General features: G+C 53.6%; 1 protein-coding gene across 1 annotated transcript; it reads right to left on the bottom strand.

Moving 5' to 3' along the window:
• Positions 1-10012: 10012 nt before the first annotated feature.
• On the bottom strand, positions 10013-12931 carry Pou3f1 (POU class 3 homeobox 1). The gene has a single exon (XM_046469440.2). The coding sequence runs from the start codon at positions 12929-12931 to the stop codon at positions 11576-11578; it is 1356 nt and encodes a 451-aa protein (XP_046325396.1). The 3' UTR covers positions 10013-11575.
• Between the last annotated feature and the right edge of the window lie 2273 nt (positions 12932-15204).

The raw sequence follows: 15204 nt of genomic DNA, 5'->3' as shown, positions 1-15204 counted from the left end.
GTGTGCACCATGAATCCAGCTCCCACTTTACCTGTCTTTCTTCCTCCTCCTTCATCAAGACACTTAGCCTAAAGTCCCTGGGGGGTTGAGGTACAGGACCTTGAATATGGACAAGATAGTACAAAAGACTTGATACGGCAATTTGGAAGTAAATCCACAACCTGACTTCTTCACATATCATTGCAAATATCATGTGAAGGCTTTATTTTTTTTCCCCTTGTTTGTGGTACCCCGGGCCTTGCACATGTTAACTACGTCTCCAGCCCCCCCCCTTTTAATTTTTTTTTTGGTAGTTTTAGATGGACAGAATGCCTTTATTTATTTTTATGCGGTGCTAAGGATCGAACCCAGTGCCTCACACATGCTACGCAAGCACTCTGCCATGAGCTATAGCCCCAGCCCTCCAGCCCTTTTTAAAATTTTCTTTTGAGATAGGATCTCACCAAGTTGCAGAGGCTGGCCTCAAACTTTCATTCTTCCTGTCTCAGCCTCTGGAGTTGCTGGGATTACGGGCCTGCACCACTGTATCCAGCTTTGTGAATTTTTTTTTTCCTTCCCCTACCCCTATGTGAAGTTTTATTGATGAACCTTCTTTTGCTGGGAGCCCTATCCAATTTTTTCACTAGGACCCCCTGCACATTCTTTCATGTCCCTGAGAGTATGTGGAGGAAACTAAATTCCTAGAACTTTAGTTTGGGGGTGGGATTCCCGGACATCAGCATGGGGAGAACACTGAGTGAGAACGGCAAACACAGGTACCCTCCATGTGCTCTCAGGACTTCTCTTGGATGAACAGCTTCAGGGAATTTGACTTCATTGAACATGGACCACAGTAGGATGGTAGAGGTTGGCAGGGCATTTCCTCCAGTCTTGACAGGATTCTGAGATGCCTATTTTTGGAGTCTAAGGCAGATGTTCTCTTCCAATGAAGAGACTGGTGTCTGCTCTCTCTCTCAGAGGGATGGGACAGGTCCCCTCCCCCTGCTCCCCACAGCTGAGCAGAGCCATACATCACCAAGGGGCTGGGGCTCCCTAGATGTATTGCCCTAATACGTCGCTATAGCAACCCCACTCTAATCCTGCATTATTCTAATGTGGTCCCCTCCCCACTGTGATGTATAGCTTGGGTCTCAGAGCTGCGAGCCCCCTTCTCTGAGAGTCTGTTCCAAGTACCCCGGGGATGGGGGGTTAGAGGCTGGCTTAGCTTCCTGGGATCCCATCCTGATCTCCTCATCCTATGGATGGGATCTTTGCAAGGCTGGGTGTGGAGGTGGGGTCTGGTCTTCAGCCTACCCTCCTGCCTACCCAGGGAGGGGAAGCTGCAGGTCATGTGTCCCTGGCCCTGGCACACGCGTGCCTGACGCACCAACCCACGCCAGCCTGCCTGGCCTGGGGACCTGAGGCCTTGGGGTTGGGGGCCAGGGCAGGACAATGGTTGCATTCCAGCTGGTTGCCACAGGCCCCCATTGTTTCTGTGGACACTGCCTGCTTGAGGGCTGCCATTCTGGCCCTCACCCCTTATGGGGCGTAGGATGCTCCCTAGACCACTCCCCTGGGGATCATAGAGGGGTGATTCATGGGGTGACCAGGGCATAGCAGGCCCCAGCTGTGCCCAGATTCTGGGAGGTGGGAGGGGGAGGTGACTGAGGGTTGTTTGTGTCAGGGGAGGGGGTGTTGAATAGCCAGAGGACTCAGGGCCCTGAACGCCAACCACGTCATCTCTTACCCTTCCTTGTGTGTGGGCTGGTCAGAGAGGCCCTATTGTCAGAGGAGCAGGCCCACCCAGGCTGGAAGGCTAACAAGAACTTCAAAACTGGGAAGACCCAAAGACCACCCTTCACATGGCATTGGTGGGGAAATTGAGATCAGGGCAATGGCAGGGATGCTGTAGGTCACACATCCAGGTAATGACAGGTCTGGGACCAGATTATTGCTTTATATCTCCCTGGTGCCGTGATGCTGCTGTTGTTTCTGATAGAAAATAGAGTCCTAGCTGGTTGCAGTGGCCCAAGCCTGTAATCCCAGTGGTTTGGGAGGCTGAGGCAGGAGGATCTCAAGTTCAAGGCCAACCTCAGCAATGACAAGGTGCCAAGCAACTCAGTGAGACCCTGTCTCTAAATAAAATACAAAATAGGGCTGGGGATGTGGCTCAGTGGTCGAGTGCCCCTGAGTTCAATACGAAGAAGAAGAAGGAGGAGGAGGAGGAGGAGGAGAAGAAAACAATAGAGTTCTAGGGGTGCTCTTCAGTCATGGCAGAAGTTATATTTGTGAGTTCCTTTCTCTCCCCTACTTCCTTTAAAATCTTTCTAGTTTAAGTTGACACATGGCATCCCTGCAATAAGAAATGAGGAGAGTCCTAAGGCCATGAGAGGCCATATGGACTTACACCTTCTCTGGGGGCCTGAAAAAAACGAGTGGGGCATGGGGGTTTCTAGCACTCCGACTCACGAGATTCATAGACACTACAATAGACTTCATTGTTTTCTTCCAAACACTTTTGCACATGGGCACTCAAATACCTACCTTACATGACCAAGAAGCAGGGAGGGAATGAGACTAATCTAGGAGTGTTTTGAGGACAGAGGACTGATTTCACTTATCTGTGTGCTTAGCTTAGGGACCGAGACCGACTCTGAAACTGAATGATTGAATGAGTGGATGGTAGATGGATAATTGGGTACTTGAATAGATGGCTGAGGGGTGGATAGATGAATGGATGAGTGGATGGGTGGGCAGATGGATGAATGGGTGGTGGCATGGAGGGGTGGGTGGGTAGATGAATGAGTTAGGGAATGCCTGTATTTTGAGATCTAGGGAAGACAAATGACTCAATTTGGGATGAATTGTGGAGTGAGTCCTGAACTCAGGTGCCCAAGGCTGGGCTGATCCATGGCATGGTTTGATAGTTAACCTCAGGGCAGGTTGCAGTAGAATCCAGAATGGGGACCTGAAGGAACCTACAGTTGGATTTAGTCATACGGTATGTAGCTCCACAGGGTAGAAGGGCCGAGACCCTGAGTTGAATCTTCTGTGCTATGGTCATGTGTGTGGCAGGAGCTACTGGGGAAAGGGTCCTGATCAAGGCAGGAAGGGCATGAAGGTTCAGGAAGGGGAAATGAGTGGGGTCTGAGGGCGCTGGAGCTGAATGACTCGACTCCTTGGGATCAGGCCCTGACCCAGGAGACCCGACTCATTCTTCACAACCCAGCTTCATGGCGCTACCCTCTGTAAGGCCTTCCCTGTTCCTCTGGATGCCTGGATGCTCCTCCACAGAGCCCAGCATGGTGCCTTTGTATGTAAAAGAGGCTCAGTGCACATTCTTGGGGACATGGGATTGTCACAGACAAGCATACATGGGGACAGGAAGAGGCTGCACCTGTCACTACTTCCCAGGGTTTTCTTGGGCAAGGCCTTTACCATCCTCGGACCTCATTTCCTCATCTGCAGACTGGGGATAGAGATCTTGAGACTTTCTTTCCAGAGTAGTTTTGAGAATGAGGAGAAACAATTTTAGGCGGGAGCAGGGGAAGTACTAGGCATTATTTTTTCTGCCACTGCTTCGGCTCAGCAATAACATAATATATATTACACGTATAAAATTATTTTTATGACTAACATTTAATGTGCACTCACAATATGCCAGGCTCTTTTATAAGTGTTTACATATATCATCTCTCATCTAGTCCTCATAGCAATCCTCCGAGGCAGGTGCTATTGTTCACAGATGGGGAAACTGAGGGATGGAGAGCTTAAACAGACCCGTGGTTAATAGGTGGTGCACCAAGGTGAACAACTGGATGGGCGCCAGGGTCATATCTAAGCTGCTGTGTGAGACTGCTCAGTGTATGGAGGCTTGGAATGGAGAAAATAGGAAGGCTTCCTGACTTTCCTGATGATCCTAGGCGAATTACCCAGTTTCCTTGAGCATCATGGGATTTTCCTGGTTGTGGGTAGTGGGAGAGAGGGTTAGATCCTAGTCAATTACCTCTAGCACCTGTGGTTCCAGATTCTCTCCCTGGCCCAGTCCTGAGTTCCACTCAGTTTCACTGAGACCTGAATGTAGTCCACTTCTGGAAAATACCCAATCATTGAATGACACTGTGGTAAGGGGTATAAAGAGAACATGGAGGAGGGCATGGTGGCATGTGCCTGTAATCCCAGGGACTCTGGAGGCTGAGGCAGGAGGATCAGAAGTTTAAATTCAGCCTCAGCCATTTAGCAAGACTCTAAGCAACTGACTGAAACCCTGTCTCAAAATTAAAAAAAATAAAAAAATAAAAAGAACTGGGGATATAATTCAGTGGTAAAGCATCCCTGGGTTCAATTCCTAGTACTGAACCAAATCAAACAAGTATGCCCTCCCCCAAACAAACAAAAACAAAAAACAAAACCATGGACCCAGGAATCAGATAAAAGTAGATTTTTATCCCAGCTGCTATAAGGAACTGGTCTTGCTTCCTTGGCCAGATCACTTACAATCTGTGGACACCAGTCTCCTCATCACTAAAATAAGAATATATAGCATGACATAGTGAAAATAAAATGCAAAGTAAGCGCTGGGTAAGGATTATGTCAGAGAGCCCTGGACAGAGTGAGGTCCACCGTAAAGGATCATTCTAGTCTGGTGTTCTTTCCTATTTACTTGTTTCTGCACAATACCCTGCTCAAGCCTCACAATGAAATAGCTTTAATTCATTCATCCTTTATGCTAAATGCTCTGTGTACAATATCCCACTTAATTCTCAAAATAACTCTACCATAAGGGGACTGCCTTTGTCACCATACCAGGAAACTGAGGCACAGAAATGTAAGTAGCTGGCCGAAAGTCACCCACACAACTGGTAAAAGGTGGAGCCAGGACTGGTCCCTTGGATCTGTCTGACTCCACATCCCCTGTGTTCCATCACTCCTGCTTTCCGTCTCCCCCAAGGGCACAGAGAGCTTCCTGAGGGACTTTGGTAACCACGGGAGATGGCAGATGACCCAAAGGGGCTGGAGGGGCCTTGCCATGGGATGGGTGTGTGCACAAACCACTTGGGTTAGCTCTAGCAGTTTCTGTGTGGAGAGAGCACTCTGTGCTCCCCAGGTTGGCCCAGCCCTAGGGGAAAGCCCAAGGGTGGTGACAATATTCCATCCAGGCCACGGAAGCAGTAGCAGTGCGGGGGTCCAGGTCTGCTCGGCTCTTGCTTCTGTTCAAAGCTGAATAATCTGGAGCCTTTGAAGAAGGATTTCTGAAAAGCCATCAGGAGTGAATCATTGACTTAGGGAGGCGATGAATCAACGGGGAGTTCATAAAACGGCAAATGAATCGGGTGTGAGAGCGACGGAGCCACTGCTATTCCCCAGAACCCTCCGGGGACAGAGAGCCGAGAGAAAAGAAATAAAAATAACACAGGGCCTTACGCCTGCTACAAACCCGAGGCAACCCCTCCTTCCGTGCTGGAAGACAGAGTGGAATAGAAGGACAGGACCCACTGGTGGGTGAAGTGGGGCAGAGGGAGGCTCCCGGGGGCACCCCTAGCTCCCTGAGTCCAGGCTGTGGGTGTAATTAGCAAATGGCTTTTTCCCTTCTTTTCAGGAGCCCTCACAAGAAAGAACACTGATTTTGACGAACACCCAAAATAATGTGAGATCAGGCACCATGCATTATGCATGAGGTCTGATTTAACATGAACATTATTTCTTGTGTACGAGACCATATGCCTCCGTGCTGTCTCTGCAGCCTAATAATACCCAGACCCACCCTGGTCAGGCTTGGTGGGAGAATTGTCCACTGGTGTGTGGGTGGGTGGGAGGTGAGAGGTGAGGGTTGGAGCGAAGCTCTTCTGGTACTTAGGTTGTCTGAGGAGAGCCCACTCAGATGCCCTGGAGAGAGCTGGGGAGCAGGAGGTAGGATACACCCTTGGAGAAACACCAGGGAGCTGGAAGTGTTACCATGCGCAAGCGCTACCATGTGTACCTGGGTGCCTGTGTGTGTGTATGAGAGAGATCAGGAGCCCGTGATCAGATCATGCTGGGACCATCATATGGTGATGTGGGGGCATGTGCATGGTGGAGGTTTTACTGCACAAGAAGCACCATGGCGGAATGGATAGATCTAATTGCTGCGTGTGTTTGTATATATACACGCATATGTACGTGTGGGGGTGTGTGTTTAAAAAATAAGATCACACATACATACAAACACACAGCCTAACTTAAATTATCTGAAAGGAGCAGGAAGAGATCTGGGAGGAGCTGGGACAATGATGGGCAGGGATGTGTTTGGAAAGTGGTTTGTGGGGTAAGTGCTTAGAAATCCCGACAGGAGAGGATCTGGTGAAATCCTACACAGAATGGTTGTGTGCTTGATTAAATATCACACATGCCAGGTATTCGGCGACTCCCAAAAGTTCAACGACAAAGACCGGAAAACTGATCTTGGATGGTCAAAATGGTGTGGGTGTGACCAGGGTGTGTGAGCATGTGTGTGAATAAGCAAACTGTCAGGACCTGCCAACTGGCCGCAAGAAAGAATGATGGGAGTGAGTGTGAAGAGCATGGCTGTGCACACGGGAAGGTGGTAGGTGGGACGGGAAGAAGTGTGTAGAGTATGTGCCCGTGAAGCAGGATTGCTTCCTTTGGAGGCGAAAGTTGCCTCTGTTTTAGCTGGCACACCCCAGGGAGTGGCTGCCTTGAAGCTGATTTTGGGGACCCGTGCTCAACTTCAGGGTGGCTCTAGTAACTGCTGCCACATCCCATTTCAGGGACCAATAGAGGGCAGTCCTCCCACACAGAGTCCTCAGAGGTAGCAAGGGGGAGCCCTGAATGACTGGTCAAACACTAATTCTAGGACCTTCAAATGTGACAGGCAGGGGACAGACCAGCTCTTTCAGCTGCCTCTGGCCTCCATCTCAAAGTTCAAGGCTGTAGGTAGCTCCTCTTGGCTGAGCTTAGGGGGAACAGCTGAGCCAGATAACCCAACTCCTCTCACTCTATCTCCTGTAATGGGAGGTCTCCTTTCTGGAGCTAGGGAAAGTCCCTGGGAGGGTGACAGCCTGGCCCTGGGTGGTCACTGGGAGACTGAGTCTCCTCCATGCGGGCCCAGAGTTTTTCCAGGGGAAGCTGCTAAATAGCTTTAAGTGTGCAGCTGTGGTGGGGGGTCAGCTAGTCCTGTGGATATTCAATCAAGCCCCAGGGCCAAGGGATGATCGCCTAGGACTATGCCATGACCGTCAGCTATTGCAACATCCTGAGGTAGATGGTGGGGGAGAATATCAACGTCCTTGGGACTCAGGCAGGGTCTCTTTTGGGTTTGCCTTGATGACCACAGGTGACCATGATGATCTCCTTTTTTTTTTTTTTTTTCCAGGGTTGGCCCACCTCACCCTGCAAATGTTCTTCCAGCTCACAGCATGATTTGCAGTGTAGCATGGATTTTCTTTTTCCCTTCTACTTCTGGGATCAGCTATGGATTTGGATGCACAGTGACACACACACAAATTCTTATACCCACATGCAGAGGCTTCCATGGGGAGAAGAAAGTCCCTTCAAGCTTTACCAGAACCTATGGCCACAGGATCGCAGGAAATAATTTTGTTCAAGCATGAAAGGGAGGAAGATGGGAACAGAAAATCCCAAATTTGTTAGGGGAAGCTTAGGCTCTCTCTCTCTTTTTTTTCTGGAGGTCAATGTTAGGGATGTGTGCCTCTCTTGGACGAAAGGAAGTCTGAGGTTTTCTTGGACAAACAGGTAGACACACATACACATAGCACGAAGAAACGGCGGGCAAGGCCACAGCTCGCTCTGTGTTTCTTAAACTCTGCTCTATCCAGGAAATAAAACTCCAGGGGAAAATATTTTTCTCCCTTTGGTTTTCTCTTTATAAAGTGAAAGGTGCTGAGATTCCTACCGTCATCCTGGGCTGAAGTCTGGGGAAAGAACCCCTGGGGCTTTCTGCCACCAAGGGTTGATCACTGGTTAGGTGTCCCAGGCTGGTGTCTCATTAAACAAAATCCTTGCAGAGTGGAAGATTTTCTTCCATCCCCTTGCCCAATTTCTTTTCTTTTCTTTTCTTTTTTGTTCTATTCCTCAGCTGCTGCTGGTTCTTGGGAAGCTGCATTGTTTTGCTGTTTTTGAGTTGACTTGCTTAAATAATAAACCCACCCTCTTGTATAGGATTAAGCAGACAATTAGGAAATCAATCAATCAATTGGTGTCAGCTGCAGGCAGAGGCCAGTGAAAGGCCCCATCTTCCCGGTAGCCCTTTCCAACCTCAAAACCTGCTGAGGCTCTGGGCCTGTAGGGGCGGGGAGCCCTGAGCTTCATCTGCTTCCATTTCAGGGCCCTGAGGCTGGGACAAATCCAGGGATGGAGAAATAAAGAGGGAGTAGGGAGGAGTGTGGGATGGCTTCGAAGTTTTGTACTTAGCAAAAATGAGAGGCAAGGAAGGGTGGCCAGTGGCTCCTGAATATGCCATTATCCTGATGGTCATCAAGTCCCTGGCCTCCTCTTTAAGATGTACAAGGAGTACACTGGCTCACAAGTATGGAGAAAGGCCGGGACACTGGTGTCAATTACAGGGCTATCTGTTCACCAGGCTGGGCTGACAGAGCTAAAAAAAAAATAAATAAATAAAATAAAATAGAAGCAGGGGTGAAAACCACGACAGCCCTCGTACTTGCAGAGAAAACCCTTCCCACCAAGATTAAGGGGCAGAGCCCAAAAAGTCACCAGAAAGTCAGCCTGGCACAATCATCTTGAGGTCTCAACTTGGCCAGGGACCACCAACTTAGGAGCCTGGAATGTCTCTCTGGGTATCCTGGATGCCATCGGCTACAGCCAAGGCCTCTCATAGGCCGCACTTCGGCAGCTTCCCAGGCACGGCAGGTCCCACATACCCCTTCAGGAGGGACACAACTTTCTCCCCAGCCAAATGAGTTTGCCTTCAAGCTTTGGCTCCCAGAAGAGTATGAGAAACTTTGTGTGATTTTTTTTTTTTTTCCTGAGAAGAAAAGAGTGCATCGATGAAGCACACAGAAAGTTGTTTTAAGGGGAAAAATAAGATCTTGACTGGGACACAGATGGTACTGCTTTGGACCTGAACTTAGGTCTGCTCCCAGCTGCCGTCTCAGAGAGGATGTGACTGCTGAATGCTTGAGAGGGCAATGTCTCAGAATGTCTATGGTGTCCCCTGCCAGGTCTCCAAGTCACGGTCACAGAGTCCTTCCTCTCTCCAGTATATGTATCACGCCCTGTGGTGGTGGGGGGAAGGTTCTTGAGTCCACCCTTGGAAAATATGTCAGGTACTTCTGGTGGCACAGTCATGACCCCACTTCTTCCCAAGAGAAGTAGGTAGGGGCAGGTGGATTGTTTGCAGAGAGGTAGGACTGGCTTTGCCTAAGCAAAGAGGCATGGCTTTCTCCCAGGCTCATTCAGACCTGCAGGACCACTGTATGAACTTCAGTCTAAGCTCTCAGAATGCCCAGAGGATCCAGGTGGGCTTGGGCACCATCTGGTTATGGTGAAATGGGAACGGTAGTCAATTGGGACAGAAAGGTGGGGCCTGACCAGGCTTCCAGCTGTGCCAGGACCTGGAATGGCAAAATTCATCTGGACCGCACACATGGGATACAAAGTGAAACCAAAGTTACGGATTGGGGTGTCAGGCAGGGGATACAGAGATCCTAGGCTAGAGGTCAAGGCCAAGGAGGACTTCTTCCTTGGCTGGGAAGAGCAGTTATGTTGTACCTGACTAATGGCTGACCCAAGTTCTGGGTGGTGTCTGTAGTTTTCTGTCCGGGGTCTGGTCTGCAGAGTCTAGTTATGGGAAGGGTACAAGAAGCAGCTTTATCTTCCCTAGTCTGAGGGACCTGGGGTAGGGGCCAAACTGTTGCCCAAATAATAGGCATACTAATACTGGCCTGAAATAGTGAGGCCAGATCTTTGCGGGAGGAGAGGAAGAGCATCCCATGGCTTCGACCAAAAACCGCCCCAGCCCTAGGAGTAAAGAGGACAGGACACAGCCCTGGGGTACAAGTTTATGTGAGTAATAAAATATTTACTATAACATAAATATAAAGGGAACTTCCCAGTCTACATTATTTTTTTTTTGCAATAAAGATACAAAGAGAATGCACCAAAACATTGTTCCAAAAAATAATAAAAATAAAATAACAAAATTTAAATTCAAACCTTAACAGAAGAAGAAATGGAAAAGGGGGAAGCTCCAAACATATCCAGAAAATAAATAGAGATGGGTCAGAAATCAGGAAATCATATTAAAATATCTTTTTCGGATTAGTTGGGTGTACAAAATCCTTTAGGATGGGGAGGGAGGACAACCCAGAAAACCAAAAATAAAATCCAAGCACAAAATGTTTCTTTTCCCCGCCAGTGTGTACATATCTCACATATTTACATGGTTCCCCACCTCACCCCAAACTTGGGGAATTTCTCTCCCCGCCTCCCCCAGCATCCCGCATCCAGGGGGGGCTGGAAAGGGAGCAGAGGGAAGCTGCAGGGAATCAGGCAGAAGGTTCTCAGGGAACGGCTTATTTCTACAGCTGGTTAAAAAATATCTCCAACTTTTCCAAGTTTCGTTTGTTATGGCCAGGAGGGCAGGGCCCCGCGGGGAGCAGAAGCCCCAACGGTTTCATGGTTAGTCCGCAGCTGGGCAGAAGCCCCTTCCCACTCGAGTGTGTGGGAGCGCAGACCCCTCCGGCGAGGCCGGGAACGAGCCGAGGCTCGGATGAAACGAAACGAAAAATGAACACTCAAATTTTTTTTGTTAGTTTTTTTTTTTTTTTTTTTCTTTTTTTGTTTTGCTTTTTTTTGAGAGGGGAGGGTTAAGGGAAAGAGAAGAGGAAAAATAAATTAGGCTAGATTAAAGCTTTGGCTATTTCCTGCTTTTTATACACAGACGCGGCTCTCGCGGCCTCCCCTCCGGGGCCCCGATAAATACAGTATACAGCGATTTAAATTAAGGGCGCGGGCGGAGTTAGAAGGACCCCAGAAGCCGAGAGGCTCCACAAATAAATAAAAATCGTAAAAAACCAAGCCCGAAGAAAGGGGAAGAGGTGGGGTGGGGCGCATCCTTATGGGAGAGAAGAGGCGTGGAGCGAATAAAGTGACAGCCCCCCCGCATCCTTGACCCGCAGGCTGGGGAGTCCGCCCCAGGGAGTGGGGATGGGGGGAACTCTCCTCTCTTCGTCCTCTCTCCCGGGGAATCCCTAATCCCGCACCGCATTACCTGTCGCTGTGGGGAGACCGCTGCCGGGATCCGGCCCCGAACAGCCCGGGGGGGCAGGGGCGGGGGTCGTCGAGGGGATGGGGGCAGGGAGCAGGCGGCGGGCAGGATGCCCAGGGTGAGTTGGCGCGTTCTGGATCTTCGCTTCTTTCTCAGGGGCTCGGGCGACACAGCCTACCGGCCGTCTTCGCCGCTTGCCGGAGAGGGTCGTCCGGGTGTTTGGTTTTGTTCGAAAGTTTCTGGGCTTTTTGTAAAATCCAAAGCAACCGAACAAAAAGAGTCCAGGCCGCGCGGGCGGACTGCGCGCCCGCGCCTTGCCGCGCGCCGGCAGGGACCCAGCCGGCAGGGTCACTGCACAGAGCCTGGAAGTGTGTGGTGGTGGTGGTGGTGCAGCGCGGCTGGCGGGGGTGGCGGGGGTGCGGAGGGCGGCGACGCGCCGCCCCCGCCCGGCCCCAGCTCCCCGGGCGCGTATACGTCGTCCATGGGCGGGTGGCCGGCGCCCGCCGCGGGGGTCATGCGCTTCTCTTTCTGCCGCCGGTTGCAGAACCAGACGCGCACCACCTCCTTCTCCAGCTGCAGGCTGTCGGCCAGGCCTGTGATCTCGTGGGCCGAGGGCTTGGGGCACTTGAGGAAGTGGCTCTCGAGCGCGCCTTTGACTCCCACCTCGATGGACGTGCGCTTCTTGCGCTTGCGGCCCTGGGCCGCGATCTTGTCCAGGTTGGTGGGGCTGCCGCTGGAAGAGTCGGTCTCCTCCAGCCACTTGTTGAGCAGAGGCTTGAGCTTGCACATGTTCTTGAAGCTCAGCTGCAGGGCCTCGAAGCGGCAGATGGTGGTCTGCGAGAACACGTTACCGTACAGTGTGCCCAGCGCCAGCCCCACGTCGGCCTGTGTGAAGCCCAGCTTGATGCGCCGCTGCTTGAACTGCTTGGCGAACTGCTCCAGGTCGTCCGAGCTGGGCGCATCCTCGTCCGAGTGTTCTCCTACCGACGAGCCGCCGCCGCCCGCGCCAGGGTGCAGGTGCGCCGCCGCCGCGTGCAGGCCGCCCGCATGTGCATGTCCGTGTGCGTGTCCGTGGGCGCCCAGGTGCGGCGGCGGCGATGGCTCCAGCTGTGCCTCGTGGCCGTCCTCGTGCAGCGCATGGTGCAGGCCGGGCCCCGCGCCGCCACCGCCCGCCGCCAGCATCCCGGCCAGGCCGCCGCCGCCGCCCCCTGGGTAGGCCGCCTGCGCATACAGCCCGAGCGGCTGGGGTTGATGGCCCCCGCCAGCCCCGGGCGACGGCGACATGGCCGGGCCCAAGTGGTGAGCCGTGCCGCCCTGCGCCCAAGCCGCGCCCGCGTGGGCCGCCCCCTGGTGCACCAGGCGCGCGTGGAAACCTCCGCCGCCGCCGCCGTCGTCGGCTCGGCCGGTGCCACCGCCGCCCGCCTTGCCGTGTTCCAGGTGCGGGCCGCCGGCCCAGTCGCCGCCGCCGCCTCCTCCGGTGGGTAGCCACTGGGGGTGCGCTAGGCCCACGGGGTGGCCCGCGCCCGCGCCCAGCCACTCGTGGTGCATCAGCTTCTGCACTTCGCGGTACGCGGCTCCCGCGTGCAGCCGCTCGGCGGCCGCCGCGGCTGCAGCTGCCGCCGCGGCGTCCGGATGCATGAGCGGCCCCGTACCCCCGGCTCCACCGCCGGGGCCCCGCGGCAAGTACTGCGCGGTGGTGGCCATGCCGCCCCGCGCCCTGCGCCGCGCCGCCGCCGCCGCTCCGCTCCGTCTGCGGGCCCCGCCGCCGCGCTCCGCAGGCTTAAAGCCCGGACCCGCTCCGCGCTCCGGAGCCCCACCCCTCCCGCCGCCCATTGGCTGCCCGCGGAGCCGCCTCCCGCCCCCCGGCCTCGGCCCCCGCCCCCTGTGCCCGCCTGCCGCCTGGCCCGGCCACCCAGAGCTCGCCATTGGGCCTCGCTCCCGGGGTCCCGCGCGCCGGCCGTGCTGATTGGCCGCTGGGGCTTCATTCACAGCCCCCCCTACCGTCCGCGTACACATTCACGCCCCGGGGGCGCGGCCGCCACGTGGGGAGTGGCGCGGGGGTGGCACTGGGACCGCACCCCCTCTGGTCCTAGCTGCGTGGGCCCCGCTTTCCCCCAGTGCTGGAGACTCGGAGCCCGACCGGCCCCATATTCCACGCGAGCTGAATGCCTGTCCGCATCCCACCCGGGCGGCGGGGACTGCGGGCTCCGGGAGGCGCTCGGGCTCCAAGAAGCGACTCAGCCCCTCACTTCCTCCCTCCTCAGTGCGGCTGCCTGCGGGCTAGGATTCCCGCGGGTCTCCGCGGCGGCGAGCGCGAGGCGGCGCGGGTTCCGGCTCTGTTCCCGCTCGGCTGCTCACCTCTGCCGCCTCGCCTCCCGCGGCTTCCAGTTTTCACCGAGCGCTCCTCCGTATGCCTGCCTGGCCCGTCTGGTTTTCCCTCTTCTCTCTCTAGACTCATCGCGGACCTCTGCGGCCCTGACAGAGCGCGCAGAGTCGGATGGCCTGGGCTTCATGCCCTGCGCGGGCATCCCTTCCTGCTCCCGGACGCCGAAGCCAGGTGAGTAAGGCGCGGGAGGCTCCGCACCAGGACAGCGGGCGGCAGCGGTTATGTGCTGAGACGCGAGCTCCTGTCACCCGGCCGTGTTCTGGGGTTTGAGAATGAGAGGACCTTGAGGTGGAGACCGTGGCTCCGGGGAAAACGCCACCTGCGGGGGTGATGGACCCTGGGCCCAGTTTTGCGCTGCTGTAGCCTTCTCACTCCATCTCCTTCCAGCTTGAACTGCTCATAGGCGATGATCATGGAGGGGTAACACCCTGGGGAGACTTGCTCTAGGAAAGGAATGGTGTAGACTCAGGGAAGGGTAGCTGGCACTTCAGAAATCCAGAACACAGGCTGGGAGCTGTCCAGCTTCGCGTGGAGTCCTGGAGTTTACCCAGACTTGCCTGGGGCTGCCGAAAAGGGAACTGAGGTTGAGAAGTCCCTGTTGAAAAGGTGGGCAGTGGAATTCCACCACTTCCTCACACTTGGAACTCTTTGGAGGATCCTGAGAGGAGTAGGACTTCACTTGTGCCTCCTTACCCCACTTTGGGCCCCACCCTAAATGTCCTGAGCTGTAACTTCCACCACTTCCTACATCTAGCCTTGAGTCCCAGGGAGACTTTTTCACTGCCAATCCCCCTTTTCTGTTCCCGATATTAACCTCTAATGGATTAATACATCTCAGGACCCTGCCATTTCCAATCACAGGGCTGAGCTAAGTGCCTAGCTAGGGCCCTATTGGGAAAGTCAGTCCTGTGGAATGAAGCCTCAGTATGTGAAGGAAGAAAGGTGTGTGATGGGGACTTGGGGTGACCGCTGCTGTGGAGGTGATTCAAGGGTGGCTGGGACAGTGACAAGGGTTACCCTAGGCATAGAATGTGCTCATCTGGGCTCTGAATGTCCCAAATCCAGCCTTTGGCTATTCCTCTACTCCAAGGGAAGGAGTGGAACAGGGCATGGTTCTTGTCTGGCCAGTGGTCAGTGTCCTGAACAACATCCTTTAGGTCCCATTCTAGATCAGCAGTTGTGAACGCGGCTAAGGACACTGGGTTTTCCTGGAATCTGGCCCAGGAAGTGTCACCTTGAGGCAGCCCAGGTCTTCCTGGCCCACTGGGCTCCCTGGGCTTTCTCCCAGATCCAGGAGGTAGGACCAAGGCCAGAGTCCTTAAATGAAGTCTCCTCTCGTGCCAGCCCTAAGTAGGCCTGTATAACACTGAAACTTAGATTTTCAACCTGAAATTGCCACTCTTTCTGGGCAAGTATGACTCTGGTCCTTCAGTTTTCTTCCTGTAAATTGGGAATAGCGGTATTATGGGCAGCCCAACTGTCTCACTAAGTAAGCAGATTGTGAAACAAAGGGAGTAAAAATCTCTCAGAAAGTGCTTTTACTCTGTTTGTTCCTATTGTTCATTCCCAGTGGGTGAGCAGGGTACTCCCA

The sequence above is a fragment of the Marmota monax genome, unplaced genomic scaffold (genome assembly GCF_021218885.2).
Source record: "Marmota monax isolate L192 unplaced genomic scaffold, Marmota_monax_Labrador192_F-V1.1 WCK01_AAM20220418_F8-fsc00008, whole genome shotgun sequence".
Taxonomy (NCBI): Eukaryota; Metazoa; Chordata; class Mammalia; order Rodentia; family Sciuridae; genus Marmota; species Marmota monax.
Note: the sequence above shows the minus strand (reverse complement) of the source record. Positions and strands in the feature narration are given on the sequence as shown.

Coding starts and splice junctions, on each gene's coding strand:
- Pou3f1 (XM_046469440.2), bottom strand. CDS start 12,931: ATGGCCACCACCGCGCAGTACTTGCCGCGGGGCCCCGGCGGTGGAGCC.